Genomic DNA, 21,536 nt, shown 5'->3' with positions numbered 1-21,536 from the left:
TCCTCCCTCTTCAACAAGGAGGTGGAGATTTTCTCACTCCATGAAAAAAAGAGAGAAGGCGGTCTCCGAGATATGATTGGCTGAGAAGGAAGAGTCAATAAGTAAGGTGAGTGCTGCCTCATAGGACAGGAGGCAGCCGAAGAGTCCCTGGTGACTTTCTATTGGTTAAAGTTTACGTCACTCAGTCTTGGACGGAACAAAGGTGGGCAACGTGGTTCCCCAGCTGCCTTTTCATTGGACAAGATTGATGTCATTCGTGAGAGGACGGGCAAAGCAACGCCCAGTTGTCTGTTCATTCGTCAGGGTGCATGTCAATCACCTGACGAAATCGGAAGTGGTGAGGATTGCTGAAGCAACATGGAGGAAGCCGCAGAGGGTGAGTGATTGATGGGCTTTGAAGGCATGGTCGCTGGGGAAGGTGATTGGATGTTAACTAGGCTTCCTGTACTTTTTAACATCTGTGGAGAAGCAGATGTTCAACAACAATGGGATAATCTGCGCCTGTCAGATGACTATCTGCTGTTAAAGCACAGGAACTTTTTCCAAATAAATAAGAGCAATGATGTTGAACCTGCCCTCCAGACGTTGCTGGATTACAGCTTTCTTCCTTAGTTGAGGCTAATGACAGTTGCACTGGTGCAAAAGAGAGAGGGGTGGGGGATGTGCCAAGATCCAAGTTTGGGGCGAGTGCTCTACAGTGAGAAAACCCCAGCAGAGGTTTAAAGCCACTAAATATGCAGCAAAATAAAGCACGGAAATACAGGTTATTATATCTTTAAAATATGTCCCTCCAAGTGAGTTCTAAAATGTCCCCTTTAAAAGTTTCTTTCTAAAGTTTCCCTCTTACCCCAACATAAGAAGACGACTACATGTTTGGTAAGTTTTAAAAAATGGTTTACTTACAAACTCTTCAAAGGTCAGGTTCATGTGCATTTCCATACATCAGTCAGAAAAGTTGCACAGGCAATACAACTTAGCTTAGTTACAAAGTGGTGAAAGTTCCTAAATTATTGATTTAGGAACACAAGAGTGGCTTGTGATCCATGTGGCTGAGCAACCAGCTCAAACCTCTTCATGTGCTGAGCTTCTCAGGTAGACTGTGTACAACAAGAGGCTTTAATACCTCTTTTCCCAAGGCGGGTAGAAGTGATGTAACTAAGCCTGGCAGGACAGCTTACTCTACCACTGATCAAAGTTGCCACTGCAGTTTCTGCATTTCAGAGCCACTTAGAAAATGAAGAGTTAAGGTTCATATTCAACTTCCTGTTGGTCTGGTGTGTGAGAAACAGCTGGCCCTCCAGATGTTGCTGAACTTCCAGCTCACATCAGTCCTCACCAAAATAGTTCCCCACCCTGACATATAGTTTTGTTCTTCACATGTGCTAAAATTAATCTTAACAATTTTCAATGCTTTAAATTGTAAGTCCTTAATTCAGTAAGTGCGGGCTATTGAAATGTCATGTCTTAAAACATTTAAATCCTGAGGTTTCTGCAACCGGAGGTGCCTGTTTTGCGCATGCGTGCGGTGCGATATAGCGCTTCTGCGCATGCATGCGGCACAATATAGTGCTTCTGCACATGCACGCATGGCAAAACCCGGAAAAACACTTCTGGGTTTGCCGTGTGTGTATTCCAAAGGATATGTAACCGGAGGTGAACGCAAGTAGTGGTACCACTGTAATTTAAACAAGGTTTTTGCGTAGGGACGGGGGAAGGAGAGACCAGTGCCCAGTTGTGCACAGTGGAGGAAGGTGTGCTCTGCAGAAGTGGGGGGGGCAGAGCAGAACCCCCCCAGGGCAGAAACACCCCCCCCAAAAAAATATTTTATTCACATTAGCACCTATGAATGCAAAATTTGAATGTTGGCAGAAGGACTTGCCTCTGGCGTGCAGTGTTTTTCGGAAGCTTAGGCCTTGCATTGTACACTGTGGAGGGACAAATGGGGATCTGCCCTGCCAAACTCTGTCTGCTGTCAAACAGCCCACAGTTCCCCTGCCTTCTTATAGGTAACCAGCCCGGGTGAACAGCCTTGATCTCCATGTTGCTATTGTAGAACTCAGCAGGGAGGAGGATGGGGACTAAAGAGAAATTAGTTGACCCTACCTGTCATTGACTGTGGCTCCATCTATGGTTCTATTATTCTATTAAATGCAGGGCACAGTATTCCAAATCAGTTCAGTTTAGGACATTGTGGTATATAATATGGGAAATGGACATTAGATAACAAATAGGTTGAGAGATGGGGGGGGGGATAAATCAATAAAACCTAACTTAATTAAAACCCAACAAATAACATACTATGAAAATTATCATTATATCAGTTTACACTTTTGGGTTTTATAACTATTAGTCATAGTGAGATAAAGCATATAGAAATAAAAGTTAAATAATCAAGCTTTCCCAGTAGACTTTTTACATTTGCTATATAAAATTTGGCTTGTGCTTTCAAAAGGGGGGTATTAACACACTAGCCATTTGATAGTATTTATTTAATCGTATGTTTAAGTGTAACAGTGACCAACAGTACAATTCTATGCGTATTTATTCAGATGTTTTATGGTGTTCGTTGAGGCTTGCTTCCAGGAAAGTGTACATAAGACTTGCAGACTAAGAGTCTCAGGGATGAATGAGGAAGTTCCTGTTTCCATCCCTATCTGCCATGAACTCTCTAGGTTGCCTTAGGCAAGCTACTCTCTCATTGTCTTTGCATCTGCAATAAGGGGATAATACTTTCCTAAGTTCAAAGACTGAAGGATTATTGAAATTGTGTATATATTATATATCACTCTTATCATCATTACATAAAGTTAAGAGAACTAAAGTGTAAAAAAAGGCTTATTTTTGTGTGGAACGACTCACTTTTACAGTTATATTCTCCTAATTGATTGGAGTGTTAAGTCTCTGTCTTGGGAGATTCTTGTTCAGCTGTAAACATTGCTGGATAAATCTTGACCAGTCAGTGTCTTTCAGCCTACTTCACAGAGCTGTTGTGAGGGGAGAAGTCTATTATAGGTAATAGATATGACAAGACAGCTATGTTTGAGGTGGAAGCACAGGCCAGAGAGGTGATTAATAGCTGGAGTTTTGTAACTGAGGGATTAGGAATTTCAGGTCAGGAAATAGTCTAAATAAATTTATAGAGTTAATCAATACATTATTTGACAAAAGATAGGAAGGTGATATTAGTATCTGAGTAGTTCAAGAACGGACCTATAATTATCTTGTCCTTTTAATTACCTACTCATAATTATCTTGTCCTTTTAATTACCTATGTATTATTTACTGGTGCATTGTACGCATATTTATTGACATCTTTATATTACTAATATAAGAAACCATAAGAATAAGCCTTGGATTGTGGGTTGTAGCCAACCAAGTTCTACTCAAAAGTAGACCCAATGAAATGAATGGACCTACGTTGGTCATAGCCATTCATTTCAGTGGGTCTGCTCTGAGTAGGGCTAGCATTGGATACAATCCTATTTATTATATTTATAAAAGTATTTCTGTACCACCATATCATAAGATATCAAGGCAGTGTACAATGTTAAAACATTTAAAGAAATAAAAACACTGTGTATGCTATTTTTATACCATGATGATTTATAATGTGCATTGTACTGTATACAAATAACAATATACGTTGTATAATATTTTGTGTGTGTGTGTGTTTAAAGATATAGGGATCATGTTTCCCACCATAGCTCCTTAAAGGAAAGTTGGATAAAAATTAGATAGAGGGATGCCATCTTAATTTTGTAGCTTGGGGGCCCCTTTGCGCAAATTGATCTTTGCTACTCAATCGCTACCACAGCCATGTTCCCTCTCTCTTGTCTGTTCACCAGTAAGAGAACTAAATGTCATCCAGAACACACACTCTGTTGATGACAGCTGACAAGCAAGCTTCTAATATTCAACATGACCTCATGCCTTTCTCAGTAAATATTAATATTTTAATATTAATAGCCATTTTAGCAGTAGGAAAGGGGGAAAGATCACCCCGTTGTTACCTTTCGTGGACTTCCTAATGACATCTGCCAAGGTCATGGTTGGCTCCATCTCCAGGGAATCTTGTTGCTTCGATTGATTTTGATCCCCCACAGGGTGCCAAGAATTCTCTTCCTCAGTATCCATCTTTTAATATCCTTTTAAATGTCCAAAATCCTCTGCTGAGGAGATAAGTATCTTCTGCTTCTGATACGGTTGGGGAACTTAAGCCTTATTAAGATGTTCCCTCAGCCTGGCTGTGTGAAGGTGCAGGAAATTCCTGGGTGACTCAAGTTGTCCATCCTTATTCACCTTTTTGCCTCACGAGTCTATGATCACTTAATGGCTGTGTTTACATTTTACAATGGGAGACATCCTGGATGGCTTTGTTACTACAGGAGCCAGTGACTGAGGTGTCCTGGAATTCTAATCGCTATGGAATTTGGCTTCCAACTGTCATAAGCCAAAATGCCACAACTAGCTAGTGCAAGTGGAGGTCTGAATTGAGAGAATTGCTAATATAAATGGGGGAGAGGGGAATGTGTTGGGTGCTTTGATGAATTTGCAATTCATAACAGATTTTGGCTTCAAATATTTTGGGAACCAGGGATGCGGGTGGTGCTGTGGGTTAAACCACAGAGCCTAGGACTTGCCGATCAGAAGGTCGGCGGTTCGAATCCCCGCGACAGGGTGAGCTTGTTTATTGTCTTGTTCTTTCTTTTGACCTACTTTTGTTGTTTTTAAATGTTGTTGTTGTTGTTGTTGTTGTTGTTGTTGTTGTTGTTGTTGTTGTTTATACCCCGCCCATCTGGCTATCCACACTTTATTTTTAAAGCAACCTGCAGCGTTCATTTCTAAGCATTTTATAGAGAAACCATGTTGGTTTTAATGTATCAGGGTGTGGGTTGTTTGCTTGGCTGTAAGTCGCTTTGGGTTGCCTTGGGAAAGGCTAAGCAACTAACAAATTTAACAGATAGTAAATAAATGACACATATTGGGACCTTTAAATAAATGACACAGAGCTCACTCTGTCCTCAATCGGCTGTATTGCATATTTCTCCCACCTTACGATTTCCCCCTTAAAAAATAAATAAATTGTACTTTTGCAAACTTGGGTTCCTCCGCACCCTCATCCCTCACCTGACAAATACCTTCCTTTTGTGCCTGATGGATGCCATTTTGTGCACATAAGCAACCTCACTTACAACCAGAACATTGGAAATCAGACAGAACAATAACTGTTTCCTCACCCTGGTCCTCTTGTCCCTTGCAGATGGAGGTAACCTGGCTGGGGTCCAGCACATTATCGTGGTGCTATCAGGGAAAGGGGGCGTAGGGAAGAGCACCATCTCAACAGAGCTGGCTTTGGCTCTGCATCACACTGGGAAAAAGGTATGTACCATGTGGTATAGTGGTTAGAGCACTGGATTGTTGTTCTTTATTTCATTTATGTTCGCTTTATAGTTTTTAAGCGGGGGAGGGACCTTAAAGCGGTTTACAACCTACATTAAAACATCAAATAAAACAATCCAGAATCAAACATCAATGAAGAAAGTCAAGTATACAGTGGTACCTTGGGTTACATACACTTCAGGTTACAGATTCCGCTAACCCAGAAATAGCACCTTGGGTTAAGAACTGTGCTTCAGGATGAGAACAGAAATCGTGCTCTGGCGGCGAGGCGGCAGCAGGAGGCCCCATTAGCTAAAGTGGTGCTTCAGGTTAAGAACTGTTTCGGGTTAAGAACGGACCTCCAGAACGAATTAAGTACTTAACCCGAGGTACCACTGTACATTCAAAACAACATAGTTAACAGGAAACTAAAATATTATCTTAAAGATTTCTAAATAAAACTTTACAAAGGAGGTCAACTACAAGAATGCCTATTCAAAGCGGCAAAGTTTTCTTAAACGTTTCAAAAGAAAACATTACGAGAGGAAGTCAAATATAGAATGCACATTTAAAATGGCATAATCAAAAAGAGAATAAACTATTATCATAAGCATAGAACATGTCTGTTGCTGCCAGTGGTCTTTCATGGGGGCTCAATAACTTGGGTCTGCACTAAGAAACAACCATGATGGTCTCTGGCCTCTTCAGCAGCCTCAGCTTTTGCGGCTGGAATCAGTAAAGGCCCTGCCCTCTCAAGCCAGGTGGGAAGAGGCCTGCAAGACGGAGCAGGTCTTCCAGGACTCAAAGCAAAGATTGAATGTGAACCCAGAGTACCCAGATCCCTGCTTAGCAGTGACTGCAGTGGTCCTGGCCCATATGCCATCTCCCAGTCTAATGTACCTCCATTCCACACATTTTCTCTTGGGGATAAGCCTTCATGTATACCACCCTGAACTCTTTGAAGAGGGTTAGGGAACAGGATCCAGTGTACAGGGCAGATCCCGAGCACCCCTCACCCCCCACGAGTCACTTCCACAGATGAGCAGGGCTTCCCACTCACCCGTTGCCCAATGTCACCATGACGTCAGGTGACCGAACTTCAAAGTTAAACAGGTGTGATCCTGCTGGTACTAGTGATGTCGGTTTTCTGAAAAATGGGGAAAAAATTCCAGAGTGCTAAGGCAGCTGAACTTTGATCAGCAAACAAATCTAGGCAAGTATGCCTTAATATTATGTATTCATCTCTTGGTTTTTTTCCATACTCAGAAGTATTTGAAACAATATTTGGGGACGAGAGAAATCAGTAACAGTGCAGTTAATGTGGTCTAAACGTTGTAGTCTAACAAAGCTGGAGCTTTACATGCAAATTAGTTTTAGTTTTGGGTTTTAGGGGGGTTTTTTTGGAATAACTAGAAATATCTAAGAACATGACCACTCGGCACTATATGTCTCTGTACATTGTTTACATCTCAAGAAGCAAAAACGAAGGCCCTCAAAACTGTAACGTTAATTTGAGCTTGTTCCCACCCCCCAGGCTAAGAAATTAAATTAGCTGTTATTGCTGGGGTGCGGGGAGTTAATTACACCATTGAAATGACTCTGTGTTACTGGTATTTTATCCACTCCTTATGTTGTATGTTTGAAGGGAAGTCGGAGAGCCTATGGAGTATGGGGTCAGGGAGTTGGAAGACAGAACAGAATTAGAGTTGGTAAATGGAAACTTAGGTTGGAGGAAGAGAGACAAAGGGGATTAACTGTGTGGGTTTAGGGTTTCAGGTGCCCCCCTTCACGAGGTCCCCATTATGTGAGGGGTACGGGCCAGGCTGTGCTCTTTGACCCTCCCCTTCTATTGACTTCCCAATGGCCCACCTCTTCATTCTTCCAGGTGTTTAGGCAATGGGGGGAGTGGGCTTCAGGCGGAGTCTGCTGTACCCCTGTCAGCTCCCTGGGTGGGCCGTTGGGAACTGGATGAAGTCAGAGGCCCCAGCGAGCACGTCCTTCCATGTGCGACAGGAAATGAGTGGACAGGGCTACGTTCTCATTCATTCCAGACTTCGGGTCTCCGCGCACTGGCTTTCATGGGTCCTCAAATAAACACTGGGCGCAGCAACAAAAATCTGCCGACAGCATACAAATCAATCTGGCTAACCTGATCCAAAACAAAACACACACATACCCCACTCACACACAAAAGCAAATCTCACTAAAGCCAACCAAAGACAACCAACCACACCTAGGTCACCCCCAATGTCTCTCACCACCAAGGAAATACAACAAGCAAATAGTAAGAGAACCCACACAAGTGACGCTGACACAAAACCCCACATATACACTAAGTAGAAGAGTAGAAACATTGCCACCCGACCCCACTCACCATTTCCCCCTCTCCCCCTCTTTTCTTCCTAATCTAACACTGTATGTAACACTACTGTATCACAACAAATGAAACTGATCTGTAGAAAATGCAGCTTGAAAAAAAGAGACCATGCACGTATTTTTGTAAACTAAGAAATCTTTAATAAAAATAGGTTTTTTTAAAAAAAACCACTGGGCAATTTCACTCGGTAAATTGTCACTGAAATCCACACTAGAAGGATTTGAACACCAACTCCGATACCAACACCTACGCAGTGCTGTTAGCATGGTAAGACAGCGACACTGTTTAACATTAATTTTTACACACACACCCAAAGGAGGTAAGCATTTAAATTTACTGTATGGGCCTGGGTGCTCCATAGAGAGAGTCACCTGGAGGGGGAAAAGTTAATTATATCCCTGAAACTGTCTACAAAACCTTACAGGTTTGTATCCATTCATTATGTTACTAATGAATGTTTACGAAACTGTGCTTTTTAGATATGGAAGTGGAAAAATCTAGCAGTGGGATAAAATTCCATGATGGAAAATTTCCGCCTCCATCACGTTGCCTCTCACTCCCCTCCCTGTCTGACTTGCTCCCTCCCCAGAGGCCCATGTGGCTTGACATGGCCTGCTTGGAAATGAATTTGCCCAGGACTATCCGGGGAGATTTGGGACGCGGGTGGCGCTGTGGGTAAAACCTCAGCTCCTAGGACTTGCCAATCGCATGGTCGGCGGTTCGAATCCACGCGGCGGGGTGCGCTCCCGCTGCTCGGTCCCAGCGCCTGCCAACCTAGCAGTTCGAAAGCACCCCCGGGTGCAAGTAGATAAATAGGGACCGCTTACTAGCGGGAAGGTAAACGCCGTTTCCGTGTGCGGCTCTGGCTCGCCAGGGTAGCTTCGTCACGCTGGCCACGTGACCCGGAAGTGTCTGCGGACAGCGCTGGCTCCCGGCCTATAGAGTGAGATGAGCGCACAACCCTAGAGTCTGTCAAGACTGGCCCGTACGGGCAGGGGTACCTTTACCTTTACCTTTATCCGGGGAGATAGGAGGCTAAGGAGAGAGTCCATGGTGAGGACAGGTAAGGCCTCCATGTGGAACTGTAACCCAGTGAAACATCAGAGGTTCAGTCCATGGGTAGTCCCAGGTTCAGGTCCCCTCCCCATGGTCTCATTTGGGAAAGAGCTCAGAAGAGATGGAGCTGAATCCTTGAGAAAAAGGTTGCAACATTTGGGGAGGCATGGTAAGATGTGGCATAATAGTTGCAGGTTTGATCCCTGTATGGGACAGCTGCATTGCAGGGGATTGGACTAGATGATCCACAGGGTCCCTTCCAACTCTACAATTCTATGACACTATGAAGTGTGTGAAAGCATGCATCACATAGAAAAGTGAATAGGGAAACATTTTTCTCCCTTATGACACTAGAACCAGATGTTCTCCTTCCCCAGGCTATAGTACGCTGCCCATTCATGGACCACTCTGTCATGGATGCCTAGAAGGCTGTTGACCCATCAGAAATGGAGGAGGCTCAATGGGAATGGGAGGTAGGAGGGGTTTCTGGTGATCGGCTGACTAATGGGCTGCTTCCAGCAAGCGCCATTTCCTGGTTTTGTAGGTAGGTACGTATGGCTGGAACATACATATTTGAAAATGTAGGTACATATGTAGGTTACTAATATGTAGGTTACTACATATGGCTGGAAGGGACGCGGGTGGCGCTGTGGGTTAAACCACAGAGCCTAGGACTTGCCGATCAGAAGGTTGGCAGTTCGAATCCCCGCGACAGGGTGAGCTTCCATTGCTCAGTCCCTGTTCCTGCCAACCTAGCAGTTCGAAAGCACGTCAGAGGGCAAGTAGATAAATAGGTACCGCTCCAGCGGGAAGGTAAACGGCGTTTCCGTGCGCTGCTCTGGTTTGCCAGAAGCGGCTTAGTCATGCTGGCCACATGACCCGGAAGCTGTACGCCGGCTCCCTCGGCCAATAAAGTGAGATGAGCGCCGCAACCCCAGAGTTGGCCACAACTGGACCTAATGGTCAGGGGTCCCTTTACCCCTTTACCTTTACATATGGTTGTACTGAGCTGAGCTGATCTGCACATCCTGAATGCCAGGGCAGGGCACACACACAGACACACACACACACACAGACACCAGCCTGGGGACCTAATCCAGCCTCCCCTCCCCACCCAAAAAGCAAAAATTTTAGTCCTGCAAGACCACACCAATTTTATCAGGGAGCAAGGGTAGGAGGATTAAAGTAGGTAAGAGTTGTGAGGTAGGCAGAGCAGTTTTCATCCCAGGCCAGCACCCTGATGTGGAGGCAAATCACCCCCTTCCTGGTCATCAGTTCCGCTACACTGAAGGACTTGATTGCCTACCACTGCAGAATGTTACAGTGATAGAATTCAACTTTATCCCTTCCTGCAGCTTTCACCTACCTTTCCTCAGCCTTCTGTGCCATGTCCAGAGAAAGGTTTTATACGCTGGGCTTGCAAGTTGCTTTTTTTTTTTTAGGTTTTTGGATTTTTTACTGAACAGGGCCTCCCCATTTGTATTCCAATTGCAGGTCGGGATCCTGGACGTAGACCTCTGTGGCCCCAGCATCCCGCGCATGCTCAATGTGCAGGACCGAGATGTTCACCAGTGCGACGGTGGCTGGGTGCCGGTCTTTGTTGGCCAAGACAAAAGCATCGCCGTCATGTCCATTGGCTTCCTTCTGGAAAAGCCAGACGATGCCGTAATATGGAGAGGACCAAAGAAAAATGGTATGGAAGATACAAATGTTTACTTACCCGCATGCCCCTGTCAGAGATATCTGGCCTAAGCCAGTTGGTCTTGGGGACAACCACCTTTTGAACTCAGTTGCCTGGAGGTTTATTGTCCCCCCCTCCTGCCCCCCGGGCAGCAAAGCTAGTGACCTATTTGCAAATGGGCAGCACACGTCCCTGTTTCCAAGTGTGCTAGCTACAATGAGTAAGAATCTCCTCCAGGCAACAGTGCTCCAAGTTAGCTCTTCACACTCTGAACATGCACTGGGAGGTACAGTTCTGCCGTGTTGTTTTTCCTTCATGACCTCTTGTTCTGTGCATCCAGCCGGCAGCTCCTGCGGGAGGACAGAGGACTAGCACAGGGTCTACATGGGTGGCAAGTGACTTGGGTGACTCTAAATGAGTGTCACCACCGTCCTTCTGAATCCCTTCGAAATCCCTGCTTGGGACCATGTGCTCAGAAAATACATGCTATTTAGTCCTCGCCTTTCTGCATGGCACCCCAGGGGCAGCTCGCAACCATAATCAAGAAGCGGCGACAAACAAAATAAGAGCAGGAAGAAACAGTCAATTAGAAACAACAACATCACAGCTGCCAATTTAAAACAAGTATCAACAAAGGAAACTTGATTAAATTGCAGGTCAGTTTTTAAAAAGGGATTGTTAGTTCTCCGTTGCAAGGGAGTTCCAGAGTTTGAACACAGCCATTAAGAGGCCTTCTCTCAAGTCTCCTCCTGTCCTGTGCAAACGAGCCTCTGATATTGGTGGGACATAAATAAGCGCATCTTTGGAAGATCTTTAGATTTGGGCAGGTTTGTATGGACAGGGTCTGCAGATAGCAATGTCACCGGAAGAAGTGAGCAAATGACATGGAGGGTTACGCTGCTTTAATGTGACCTAAGGCAGACCAGTCTTTGGCCACGCCCCCATCGCCTCCACCCATTTCCTGTCTTCATCCAGGACAGGGGTATGTGGGGGACCTGCTCCTGTCACCACGGGGTTATTGTGTGAATTGTGTCTGTGTGGGTCCTCCAACGCAAAGTTCTACTTGGAGCAGATCCATTGAAATGAATGGACATGATTAACTCAGGTTCATTCATTTCAGTGGGGGCTGCTCAGTAGAACTTAGTTGGATGGAGTCCAATATATTTTCCCATTCTATATTTCTTTATAGCTTTGATCAAGCAGTTTGTCTCTGATGTCACCTGGGGAGAACTTGACTTCTTGATTGTGGATACACCCCCTGGCACATCCGATGAGCATATCTCCACTGTAGAATCCCTTCGGCCTTATAAGCCTTTTGGGGCAATTCTTGTTACAACACCGCAGGTACAGATGACTTTTCTCTTTTTCCTGTCTTGTAATTTCTTGGGTTTTCCTGCAATTTTTAATTAAAAAAACCTATTACGCACCTGTACAAAAGTGACAAATAATAGGAACAAAGCAACTATAATAATAATAGCTACACACACACGTGCACACGCAGCTAATTACACACCTACAAATCTTTAAATGGGAAATGTCTATAATCAAAACTTAAGGGGCATCTAAATAAATTTTATAAAATATATGTGTACCTTTTGGAAACCTCTAGATTGAAAATGCCAACTTGCACTATAATTTGTGTGAATTCATCATAAAGTATAAATGCGGGTTTGGTGTCAATAAACTGACTTTGTATGCAATATGAGCCAAACCATGCCTTAGTGCAAAGAAACCAATGTGTGAGTTCCTGGAGCGAGTTCCTCACTCTGTCCTGCTGCTGCCCTGCTCTTTGGAGCCAAAAGCTGAACAATGACTTGACCCCATATAGCAGGACAGCAGCAGGACCAGGAAATGAGGCAGGAATGGTTGCTCTGTGCCTATGATCTTCACTCTGGGATCTCATAAAATATGTTTTGGTTCAACATCTTAGCTGTCTATTTTCTCATGTTACATACTTCTAGGTAGTTTCCAACATAAGTCGCTTGGGGTGCTTCTGATTATAGCATCAGTTACTGCTTTTTTGAGTTCTGGGCTATTTTCTCCGAAGTTGCCCTTCCGCATTCTGCTGGGCACATCAAATCACCAAGACTTTCAGATGAACACAAACTAGCATCCTGGCACTGCAGGATACAGGAAATTTTATTTGAGGATCCTGAAAATATTGGCTTTAATCATTTTATATAGGGGGGGAATCAATGTGCTCTAGATGTTATTTCTCAAAGGCAATTTCTGTAGCTGTGTATGGACACCAGGGGGTGCTCTTATAGTCACAAGAGACAGTTTTTGTATAAAGTTTCTCCCCTGTGCTACAGTTGGCTTGTACAATACAGTACTCAGCATCTGTTGCATAGATTAGTTATAAACTACCTGTCCATCATGACAACACAGCTATTAGTTTTTTAAAACATAGGGTTTGACAACCACATCCATTGTAGCACAGTAGTACAGCATTTGCTCTGCGTGCAGAAGGTCCCAGATCTAGTCCATGGCATCTGCAGGTAGAACCGGAAGAGACACTTTCCTGAAACCCTAGAGAGTTGCTGCCAGTCAGAGTGGACAATACTGAGCTAGAAGGACCTGCGGGCATAAGGCAGATTCCTGTGTCCAAACCAACCATGCATCCAACTCAACTTTCAGCTTCCAAGGAAATTGCTGCTAAACACTTGCTGGTGCATTTGACAGCTTTGGATCAAAGAACCAATGCAGCTTGACTTGGTACGAGGCAGCTGCCAGTATCATATGAAAATTCTCTACAGTTTTGAGATTTGCTTTGAAAATAACACATTTGTGGCCGCTGAAAAGGTTGCTCACTTTGCCAGACCTGTTTGCCTATTGCTCAGCTTTGTTTCCTGCTGCCACCCTATTACCACCATATTACTCAATGTAATGGTTATATGGGGTTGCTCGTGCGTAAGTTGCCGCCACTCTTGGTGAGGTTGCCTGGTTAAACCTTTTCCTGGCCGGACAGCCCTTCACTTCGTGGCTGTTTCAGTCGCTAGCAGGATCCGTCAGTGGGCGTTTCTTGAACCTCTTCCAGCGTAAAAGTTCTTTGACGCCAAGTCTCCGCCTACTCTCCCTGCGCGGAAGTCTTCTGCGCAGGGTGGGTGTGGGCAGCGGAGGACCCGTGCTCTCCCCGCTGGTCTCCGGCGAGGAGCCCTGGAGCCCCCTCTCCGATGCCCCCATCTGCCCCCCTTTCTCCCTGGTGTCACGCTGATTTCCTTCCCCAGCCGATGAGTCCCTTCTCTCCCTGCTGGGCCCTTCTCCGGCATCGCTTGGGAGCCTTGCCTCCACTCCTGGCTCCGATGTCAGTTCCCTGACACTCAAGATTGTCTTTTTTCTTCAGGCTGTTTCTGTGGGGGACGTGAGGCGAGAGCTGACCTTCTGCAAGAAGACAGGCTTACAGGTTCTTGGGATCGTGGAGAACATGAGCGGCTTCGTCTGCCCACACTGTTTGGTAAGAGGCTGGGTTAAGCTCAGCGTGCACAAATTTATTAAGAGCTGAGATTGGTGGCCATTGGAGTGAATTTTTAAAAACCTGATTGCAGGTGCAAGTTTAGGGTTGTCTCCTCTGGTGGAGCTTCTCCAAGCATTTCTGCTTTCCCAAGGGGAATAATTGCTAATGGCCAAACCTTATGACATGATATTTGTGAGAGATAAAGCTGACATTTCATGTGTCTTTTTCTTTTTGGAAAGTAAATACCAGGTGCAGCAGTCAAGACTCCCGATACTGTGATCCTAAAGGAAATTCCTCCTGCATTTTTGCCCAAGTGGGAAGCTTCTGTTGCTCAAATAGCATCCTTTAGACCACGGGTGTCAAACACAAGGCCCGCGGGCCGGATCTGGCCCGCCAGACCTCGTCATGTGGCCCGCGTAGCCGCTGCCGGCCGCCAGCCTTCACCTTTTATTATTCTTTTATTTAGACTCTAAAAGGACGGGGGAGAGAGAGAAAGCCTCCGGATACGGGATCAGCAAGCCCGCCAGGTGGCAGCGCCCGCCGGATCCCCGTCGTGGCCAATCCCAGGCAGCCCCAAACACGTACGCCCGCCCTGAGCGCACCAGACGGAAAAGCAGCCCAGCCGTCTGCTGAGCGCAGCGCTGTGCGCCGTCGGGAAACCCAGGGAGAAGTGGGAGGGGAAAAGGAGAAGAGGAAAACACACACACAACACACACGCCCCCGAGCCAAGCAAGCGTGATTTGCGGGGTAAAAACCCTGCCAAGCCTCTTTACTATATCTTTACGCTCCGCTTTGATCTTTTCCCGGGCGCACAGCCAGGTTAGGTGCAAAAGAAAACAGCGAGCTGCGGGAAAGCGAGGGTCTCTGCTGCTCCCACTGAACTAATCGCTCCAATTTTAATATGGGGGGGGGGATTCTAAACTCTTCACTTCTCAGAAGAGCTTCTGGAGGCTCGTTGGATTCAGCTGCGTCTTGTCGATTATTTTTATAGCCACCTCCCTTCCTGTCAGGCACAGGAGGCGATGGAGTTACGGCAGCGAGTGCCCAGAGAGCGGCTGGACCATGACGAGCCCTTTTCCGAGCGGCTGCTGGCCAGGGTGGAGGGCTGCAGGGACAGCGGAGATGTCGCTGGGGCGGGGGGCGGGTCGAGGGTGACCACCGGGCAGCGCTGGTGCGTCTCGGCATTGCGCTCATTGCTCGTCGCCAGCGCGGTGCGCAAAGACATCGTCCTCCTCCTCTTCCTCCTCCCGGAGCCGGGCCGCCGCGGGGGCGAGGGGAGCTACCTTCCTGCTGGCCTCCTCCCAAGCGGACACTCATAGAAGCCTCCAAGCACCGGGCCGGCGGAGGGAGGGACAGATGGAGGGAGGGCGCTGGAAAGGGAGATGTGATGTGTGGGGGAAGAGGGCGAAAGGCTCTCCGTTCGCCCCAAGAAAAGGGGGCTTATTTCCCCAAGGGGGAGGCTCATTTTTGGAGTGGGGTGGGGGGCAGGCTGCCGCCGCTGGTGCTGCTGGTGCCGCCGCTGCTGCAAAGGCCACTGGTCAGTTGCTGGTGCCGGCGCTGCCTCTCAGAGCCTGCGCGCCCAGCCCGGCCGCCACATTCTCCCCGCAGGCAGGAAAGGGCAGAGGCACTTCCTGCCACCCCGCATAAGGCTCCCGAGCGTGGAGGAGGGCTGCGGAGGGAGACAGGTCCGTCCGGGATGCGGGCGTCCAAGGCGGGCAGGCGCAATCCGAGCCACCGGCAGGCCCCCTCCCGTTGTTGCCGCCGCTGCCAGCACAAAGCTCGGTGGCTCTGCTGCCGCCGCCGCTGCTCCTGCGCCGGCCGAGGCGGGGTTAACCTAAGACTGCCGGGGCTCCGGGCGGGCGGAGAGGGAGCCATCGGGGCTCCCCGCCATCGGCAGGCGGGCTGGAGGCGGTCGGGGCGGGGAGGAGGGCTTGGGGAGCGATTCTAAACTCAAGGGTGAACCACGACGTCATGGGCATAGCAAGGATTTATGTTGGTGGCGGGCAGGACACCCACCTGCCATCATCCTCTGCCTGGCTCTGGCTAGCAGATTCAGAATGAAATGTCTCAACAATTGTTGTTTAAAATTGTTTGGCAATATTTGTATGGTTTTTTTAAAAAAAAATTGTCTGTTACCAAAAATCATTTTTCAATAAATTGTACAATAATTGTACATTTGAATATCTACTTGCCATTATTCTGACTATGTTTCTGCTTTCAGAGCTAGTTATTACTTACATTATTACAAAAAACAGTAATAATTGAATGCAGTGACAATAATTTATGATAATAAAGTGTGGACACATAGTCCTACAGATACAACCGGCCCTTTGAGGGTGACCAAACTGCTGATGCGGCCCCCGATGAATTTGAGTTTGACACCCCTGCTTTAGACGTTCCTGGTATCAAGAGAAGCTTTGAGTGTGGGGATCTTCATCAGGAGCACAGCATTAAGAAGAAGGGAGCATTAGAGAGGGGAAAATGCTTGGCACCACAGCGGAGAACATTCTTCCCTCCTCTTTCCCTTCCTTTTGACCAGAAGGCGGGAAATGTCTTGGGTTAGGCTGCCCCAATAAGAAAGGGGTACTCAGGACAGGGAGAGTGAGTTGAGGGCATCCACATATACCTGATAGCTCGACAGCTGTAGTCCATTCATTAGTAACCTTGAGACTGAATTACTGCAATGTGCTCATATGGGGCTGCCCTTGGGCTTGGTTTAGAAGTTGCAGCATGGTGCTGAATGTAGTGGCCAGAACTCTCATGGGGACAGCTGACAGACAACAATGCTAAAACATCAGCACTGGCTGCCCATCTGCTACCAAGCCAGGTTCAAGTTCCTTGTGTTAATTTACAAAGCCCTGAGCAACTTGGTCCAGGGTACCTTAGGGACTGGCTTTTTGCCCAGCTTGACACTGAGAGCATCTGCAGAAGCATCCTTGGTTGTCCCCTGAGGTGGCAACGCCCATTTGGCATCAACACGAAACAGCCTTTCGTGTTATCGGTCCAATCCTAAGGGATACTCTGTCCATAAAGAGTCAGTAGGTGCTCTCTGTTTCTGCCTTCTCTTTAAATGCCTCTTTCCTATGCTGGCAGGCAAATTAAGAAAAAAATATTTCCATAATAGTTAATTGATTGTCTCTGATTTTAAAGTTTCACATTTTTATTTTAAATAGATATTATTGTAAACTGCTTTGCTGTTTTTATGATATAGTGGTATATAAATACGTAGAGTCATACGTCGTGTTGCGTTAGGTTCATGTTGCATATTTTCAGCTTGCAAACCCGGAAGCGTATACTTCCAGGTTTTGCTGCATGCGCAGAAGCGCTGCTCTAGTTGCAGACTTTTCAGGGTGCAGACGGCACCCCAGAATGGATTGTGTCCGCAACTAGAGGTACCACTGTATTTATATGAATTTATTTATTTACACCCCACCTTTCCTCCAGAATTTCCTCCCCACTTTTCCTCTAGAATTAAGCTTCCTCTTCTGTTCTAGGAATGCACCAATGTCTTTTCCAAAGGAGGTGGACAGGAGCTGGCCAAGCATGCCGAGGTCCCATTCCTAGGTGAGTTTATCCAGAGTACCCTCTAGGAGAGCATTAAAAGTTGTGACGATTGTTTTTTTGTGACTTTGATATCCACATAACACTTTAAATACGGTTATGAAAGATCCCGGCCATAAGGCTGTGTCAGTCTGGAGCTTGACAGGGGGCATCACGGGACAGATCCAAAGCAAAGGAGGACAGAGTTGCAATAGATGGAGTCAGCTAGAGGAGCCAGCTAGAGGAACCGCTCTGGGAAAACTGAGTTGATGATTGAATACTCAAATTCCGCTTCTCCTGTAACCACGTTGAGCTCAAAGCAGGTCACAATGATGACAATAACATTAAAATTAGCAAACATTACAGTGATTATAATCATCTTAACAACTCCATAAGGCAAAAAAAAAACCCCACACCACCCCAAAACAAATTAATCAAACAATTAATTTCAATTCAGTACGAACTCACAGTGATTCAAAGTGTCAGAAACAGCTGCTGAGCCCTGTGCCAGATGACTCGCGTCCTCTGCAAAGGGGCTTCCTCTCCCGCTGTAGCAGCAGAATCTTTCACAGTTTTAGTCTCGACTTTCACCCTCTAGAAAAGAAATTGATCTCTTAGCTGGATACAACCCCAGGAGCAGCTGGGACAGGGAACCTGTGACCCATTTGTCGTTGGACTCCCATCAGCCCAAGCCAGCATGGAGCTTGGTCAGGGATCATGGGAGGTGTAACCCCACAGCCTTTGAAGGGCCCATAAGCTCCCCATCCCTGTACTTTAGAGCTTCATTGCTGGTCAGTATACAGCTGTTGTCAGGTAGGATGGGAGATGGGAGAGCCTGCCCATCTTTCCTGTTTTCACCTTCTCTCCCTCTTCCCTCTTAAACCTCTCCTGCCTTCTTTCAACCCCACCTTCTTGCACAGGCTGCGTGCCCCTGGACCCCCAGCTCAGCCAGAGCTTGGAACAAGGCAGAGACTTCCTCCAGGAATTTCCCAAGAGCCTGGCGTTCCCTGCGCTCGCCGACATCGCCCGGCAGATCTTGGCTGGGGCGTCCGCTTGCAGCTCCTGAAACGGAAGCACAGGCTGCAATCGACGGGCATCCAGCATCTTCCTCGCCACACCAAGAGAAGCGAGAGAAGCTGGCCAGGAAATAGGGCGGCTTTTGAGAAGGCTCAACAGGGCGGGGGAAGGCTTTTCGGAAAGCGACGGACTCAAGAGGGGCTGGATTTGGGCAGAACACAGCGCCTTGTCTGCAACAGCGTTTGCCTTCCGTATGAGTGACTGCAGTGTCTGCTTTGGAGTGGTCCACCCATTGGTGGGTTTGTTTTTAGCCCTTTGTTCAGTTTTTCGAAGGCCAGGATCTTGACCAGATGGTGTTTCTGCTCCCTTCCTCAGGCAGGACAAATGAGAAGTTTACACACACCCAAAGAGCAGAGAAGTACCAGCAGGACGCTGGCACTCTAGCGCTCCCTGCCTTCCACCTTGTGAACTCAGTTCAGCATGTGCTGTGCGATGCAGCAGTCCTCGCGAAAGCCTCCGCCAGCAGTTCCTTGACTGCTCTGCAGAATTCAATTGTGAGTCGGTCATCTTGAGCAACCCACATCCAATAAATCATATTTGCTGCAGTCAAGACATCTGTGTGCTTTTTTAAAAAACATGCATGCCCATTATTTGTTTTAGAGCTGAGTTGTCTTGCCCCATCAGCCCAAACGTGGTGGACTACAACTCCCATCATCCCTGGTGTCTGGCAGCATATGAGGGGACCCAAAGTTGAAGAACCCTGTCTATGTCAGTGCTTGCATTAGTGGGGGGGGGCAGATGGCACTGGGAGCCCCAGCAGCCTTAGCTTTTGTGTGTATGTGTCCAACAACGTCCTCAATTTGGATTTGTAGGTCTTGTCATTTGCCTAAAATTAGGGGTTGTCAAGTGATGGGAGTTAGGGAATACGCTGTTGCTGCTTAGAGATGCATCGTTTAGAGATTTTTCTGAGCAGTCAATCTATATTATTTAGAATAATGTATAAAATAAGGGTCCCCCATACTTTTGTGCCATAATTTCAGCAGCTGCCTGAAGTTCTGCGTTACCTTGTTGCTAAACATCCAGGGACCGATCACCAGCAGGCAGTGTGGCTCAAGTGAGCTTGGCCAGAGCTGGTAGCGAGGGGGTGGCCACCGCACAATCCTTTATGCACACATGCCATGCTCCAATAGGAGGGATTTTTATCCCCAAGCCTTAGTAGATGGGTGAGCAGGAAAGGTTGCTGGGCTAATGAAGAAGCTCCAAGGGCCCTCACCTACTCTGCACCATTCTCACCTCCCACATGTTGCATCTGTATAGGTCCAAGTTTGGGGAATCTCTACACTTGTTCCCTTTAGTACATTGGGCTCCCAAATTCCAACCACCTGGTAGGGCAATCCAATCTTCCTCTCCCCACTTTATTGTTATTTTACTCTCCTGACTTTATTTTAGATCAATCAGCAATCTCAACCGGAAAAAAATAAAATCTAATTGCACAATTTTGATAACTACAATTCCCCAGAGCAGAATTCCACAACCAGTACAATGGTACCTCGGGTTAAGTACTTAATTCGTTCTGGAGGTCCGTTCTTAACCTGAAACTGTTCTTAACCTGAAGCACCACTTTAGCTAATGGGGCCTCCTGCTGCTGCTGCCGTGCCACCGGAGCACGATTTCTGTTCTCATCCTGAAGCAAAGTTCTTAACCTGAAGCACTATTTCTGGGTTAGCGGAGGCTGTAACCTGAAGCGTATGTAACCTGAAGCATATGTAACCTGAGGTACCACTGTACTTCTTGGACTATTTCGAATGACATAATCAATAACAGATTAGAACTGCAGGTCAATGAGATATTTATTGTTATTTTCCTCTCCTGACTTTACAACTGATATTCAATATTCCATGGTGATTGAGCTTCTTCTTCTTTTTGGTTGGGGTTGTATTTATGTTAAGCATTTCCCCCCTGTACTTTTGCAACTCTTGGGGCTCCTACAAGTAGGCAGATACTCATGACTCAGTGAGGCCTGTTTTAGCTTTATTTCTGTCAACGCTCATCATCCGAGTTCACTATTAGGTGTGAGATATTTCCAGTCTCTGAATCAATAAGATCAATCGGCAGTCTCAACCAGAAAAAATAAAATCTAATTGCACACTTTTGATAACCACAATTCCCCAAAGCAGAATTCCACAACCAGCACTTCTTAGACTATCTAGAATGGTATCATCTAACAGATTAGAACTGTAGGTCAATGAGATAAAAAAATAAAAAACCTTCTGAATTTTGATTGGCCATGACTGGCTCCCAAGCACTAAAGGTTTTATTGCATCTGTCCAGTGCAATTTAGGTGATAGCATGTCTGCCTGGAGAGGAGGGTCCCATGGTCAGCATCTGCTTGAGGTCACAATTTTCTTGTTTAAAGGCTGTTGCAAAAACGTGGCTGATCTAAGGGAGGGGAATCTATGCCTCTCTGGATGCCAATCCAGAAGGAAGTTACCTGCAAGCTCCGTTAAGAACGTAAGAGCCCTGCTGGATCAGGCCAAAGGCCCATCTAGTCCAACATCCTGTTCTTACAGGAGCCAACCAGCTCCCCCACTGGGAAGCCCACAAGCACTCAGGGTTGTGGGTTTGAGCACCATGTTGGGCAAAAGATTGCAGGGGGTTGGACTAGATGACCCCAGGGTCCCTTCCGACTCTGCAATTCTATAAGCAGGACCTGAGTGCACTTGCAATTCCCAACAACTGGCCTTCAGAGTCCTACTGCCTCCAAGAGCAGAGGTGGAGCATAACACAGATTGTGTATGCGTCAACAGAATTCACACCAATTGAATGAGATGTCTGAACATAATGTGACAATTCTTCATGGGCCTTTTGCTTTCTCTCCAGAGATTCTGCCTGGGTGAGATGGAGAAAGGAATTGTGATTGGTCTCTGCATTTCTACAATACAGTATTTATGTTGTTGGTGTTACTCATTGATTTAGTTTCTTCAGGCACAAGAAGTTTCGAAGAAGCTCTGTTTTATCTACTTACCTACATT

The 21,536-nt window shown here is 46.5% G+C and overlaps 1 protein-coding gene across 1 annotated transcript; it reads left to right on the top strand.

Annotated features, from left to right (window-relative positions):
• The first annotated feature begins 134 nt into the window (after positions 1–134).
• Positions 135–19,109, top strand: NUBP2 (NUBP iron-sulfur cluster assembly factor 2, cytosolic). Its single transcript, XM_053364381.1, has 7 exons — positions 135–376; positions 5,261–5,379; positions 10,307–10,505; positions 11,683–11,837; positions 13,837–13,947; positions 17,442–17,511; positions 18,408–19,109. The coding sequence occupies exons 1-7, from the start codon at positions 358–360 to the stop codon at positions 18,551–18,553; spliced, it is 819 nt and encodes a 272-aa protein (XP_053220356.1). The 5' UTR covers positions 135–357; the 3' UTR covers positions 18,554–19,109.
• The last annotated feature ends 2,427 nt before the right edge of the window (positions 19,110–21,536 follow it).

Source organism: Podarcis raffonei, chromosome 14, assembly GCF_027172205.1.
Source record: "Podarcis raffonei isolate rPodRaf1 chromosome 14, rPodRaf1.pri, whole genome shotgun sequence".
Classification (NCBI taxonomy): domain Eukaryota; kingdom Metazoa; phylum Chordata; class Lepidosauria; order Squamata; family Lacertidae; genus Podarcis; species Podarcis raffonei.
Note: the sequence above shows the minus strand (reverse complement) of the source record. Positions and strands in the feature narration are given on the sequence as shown.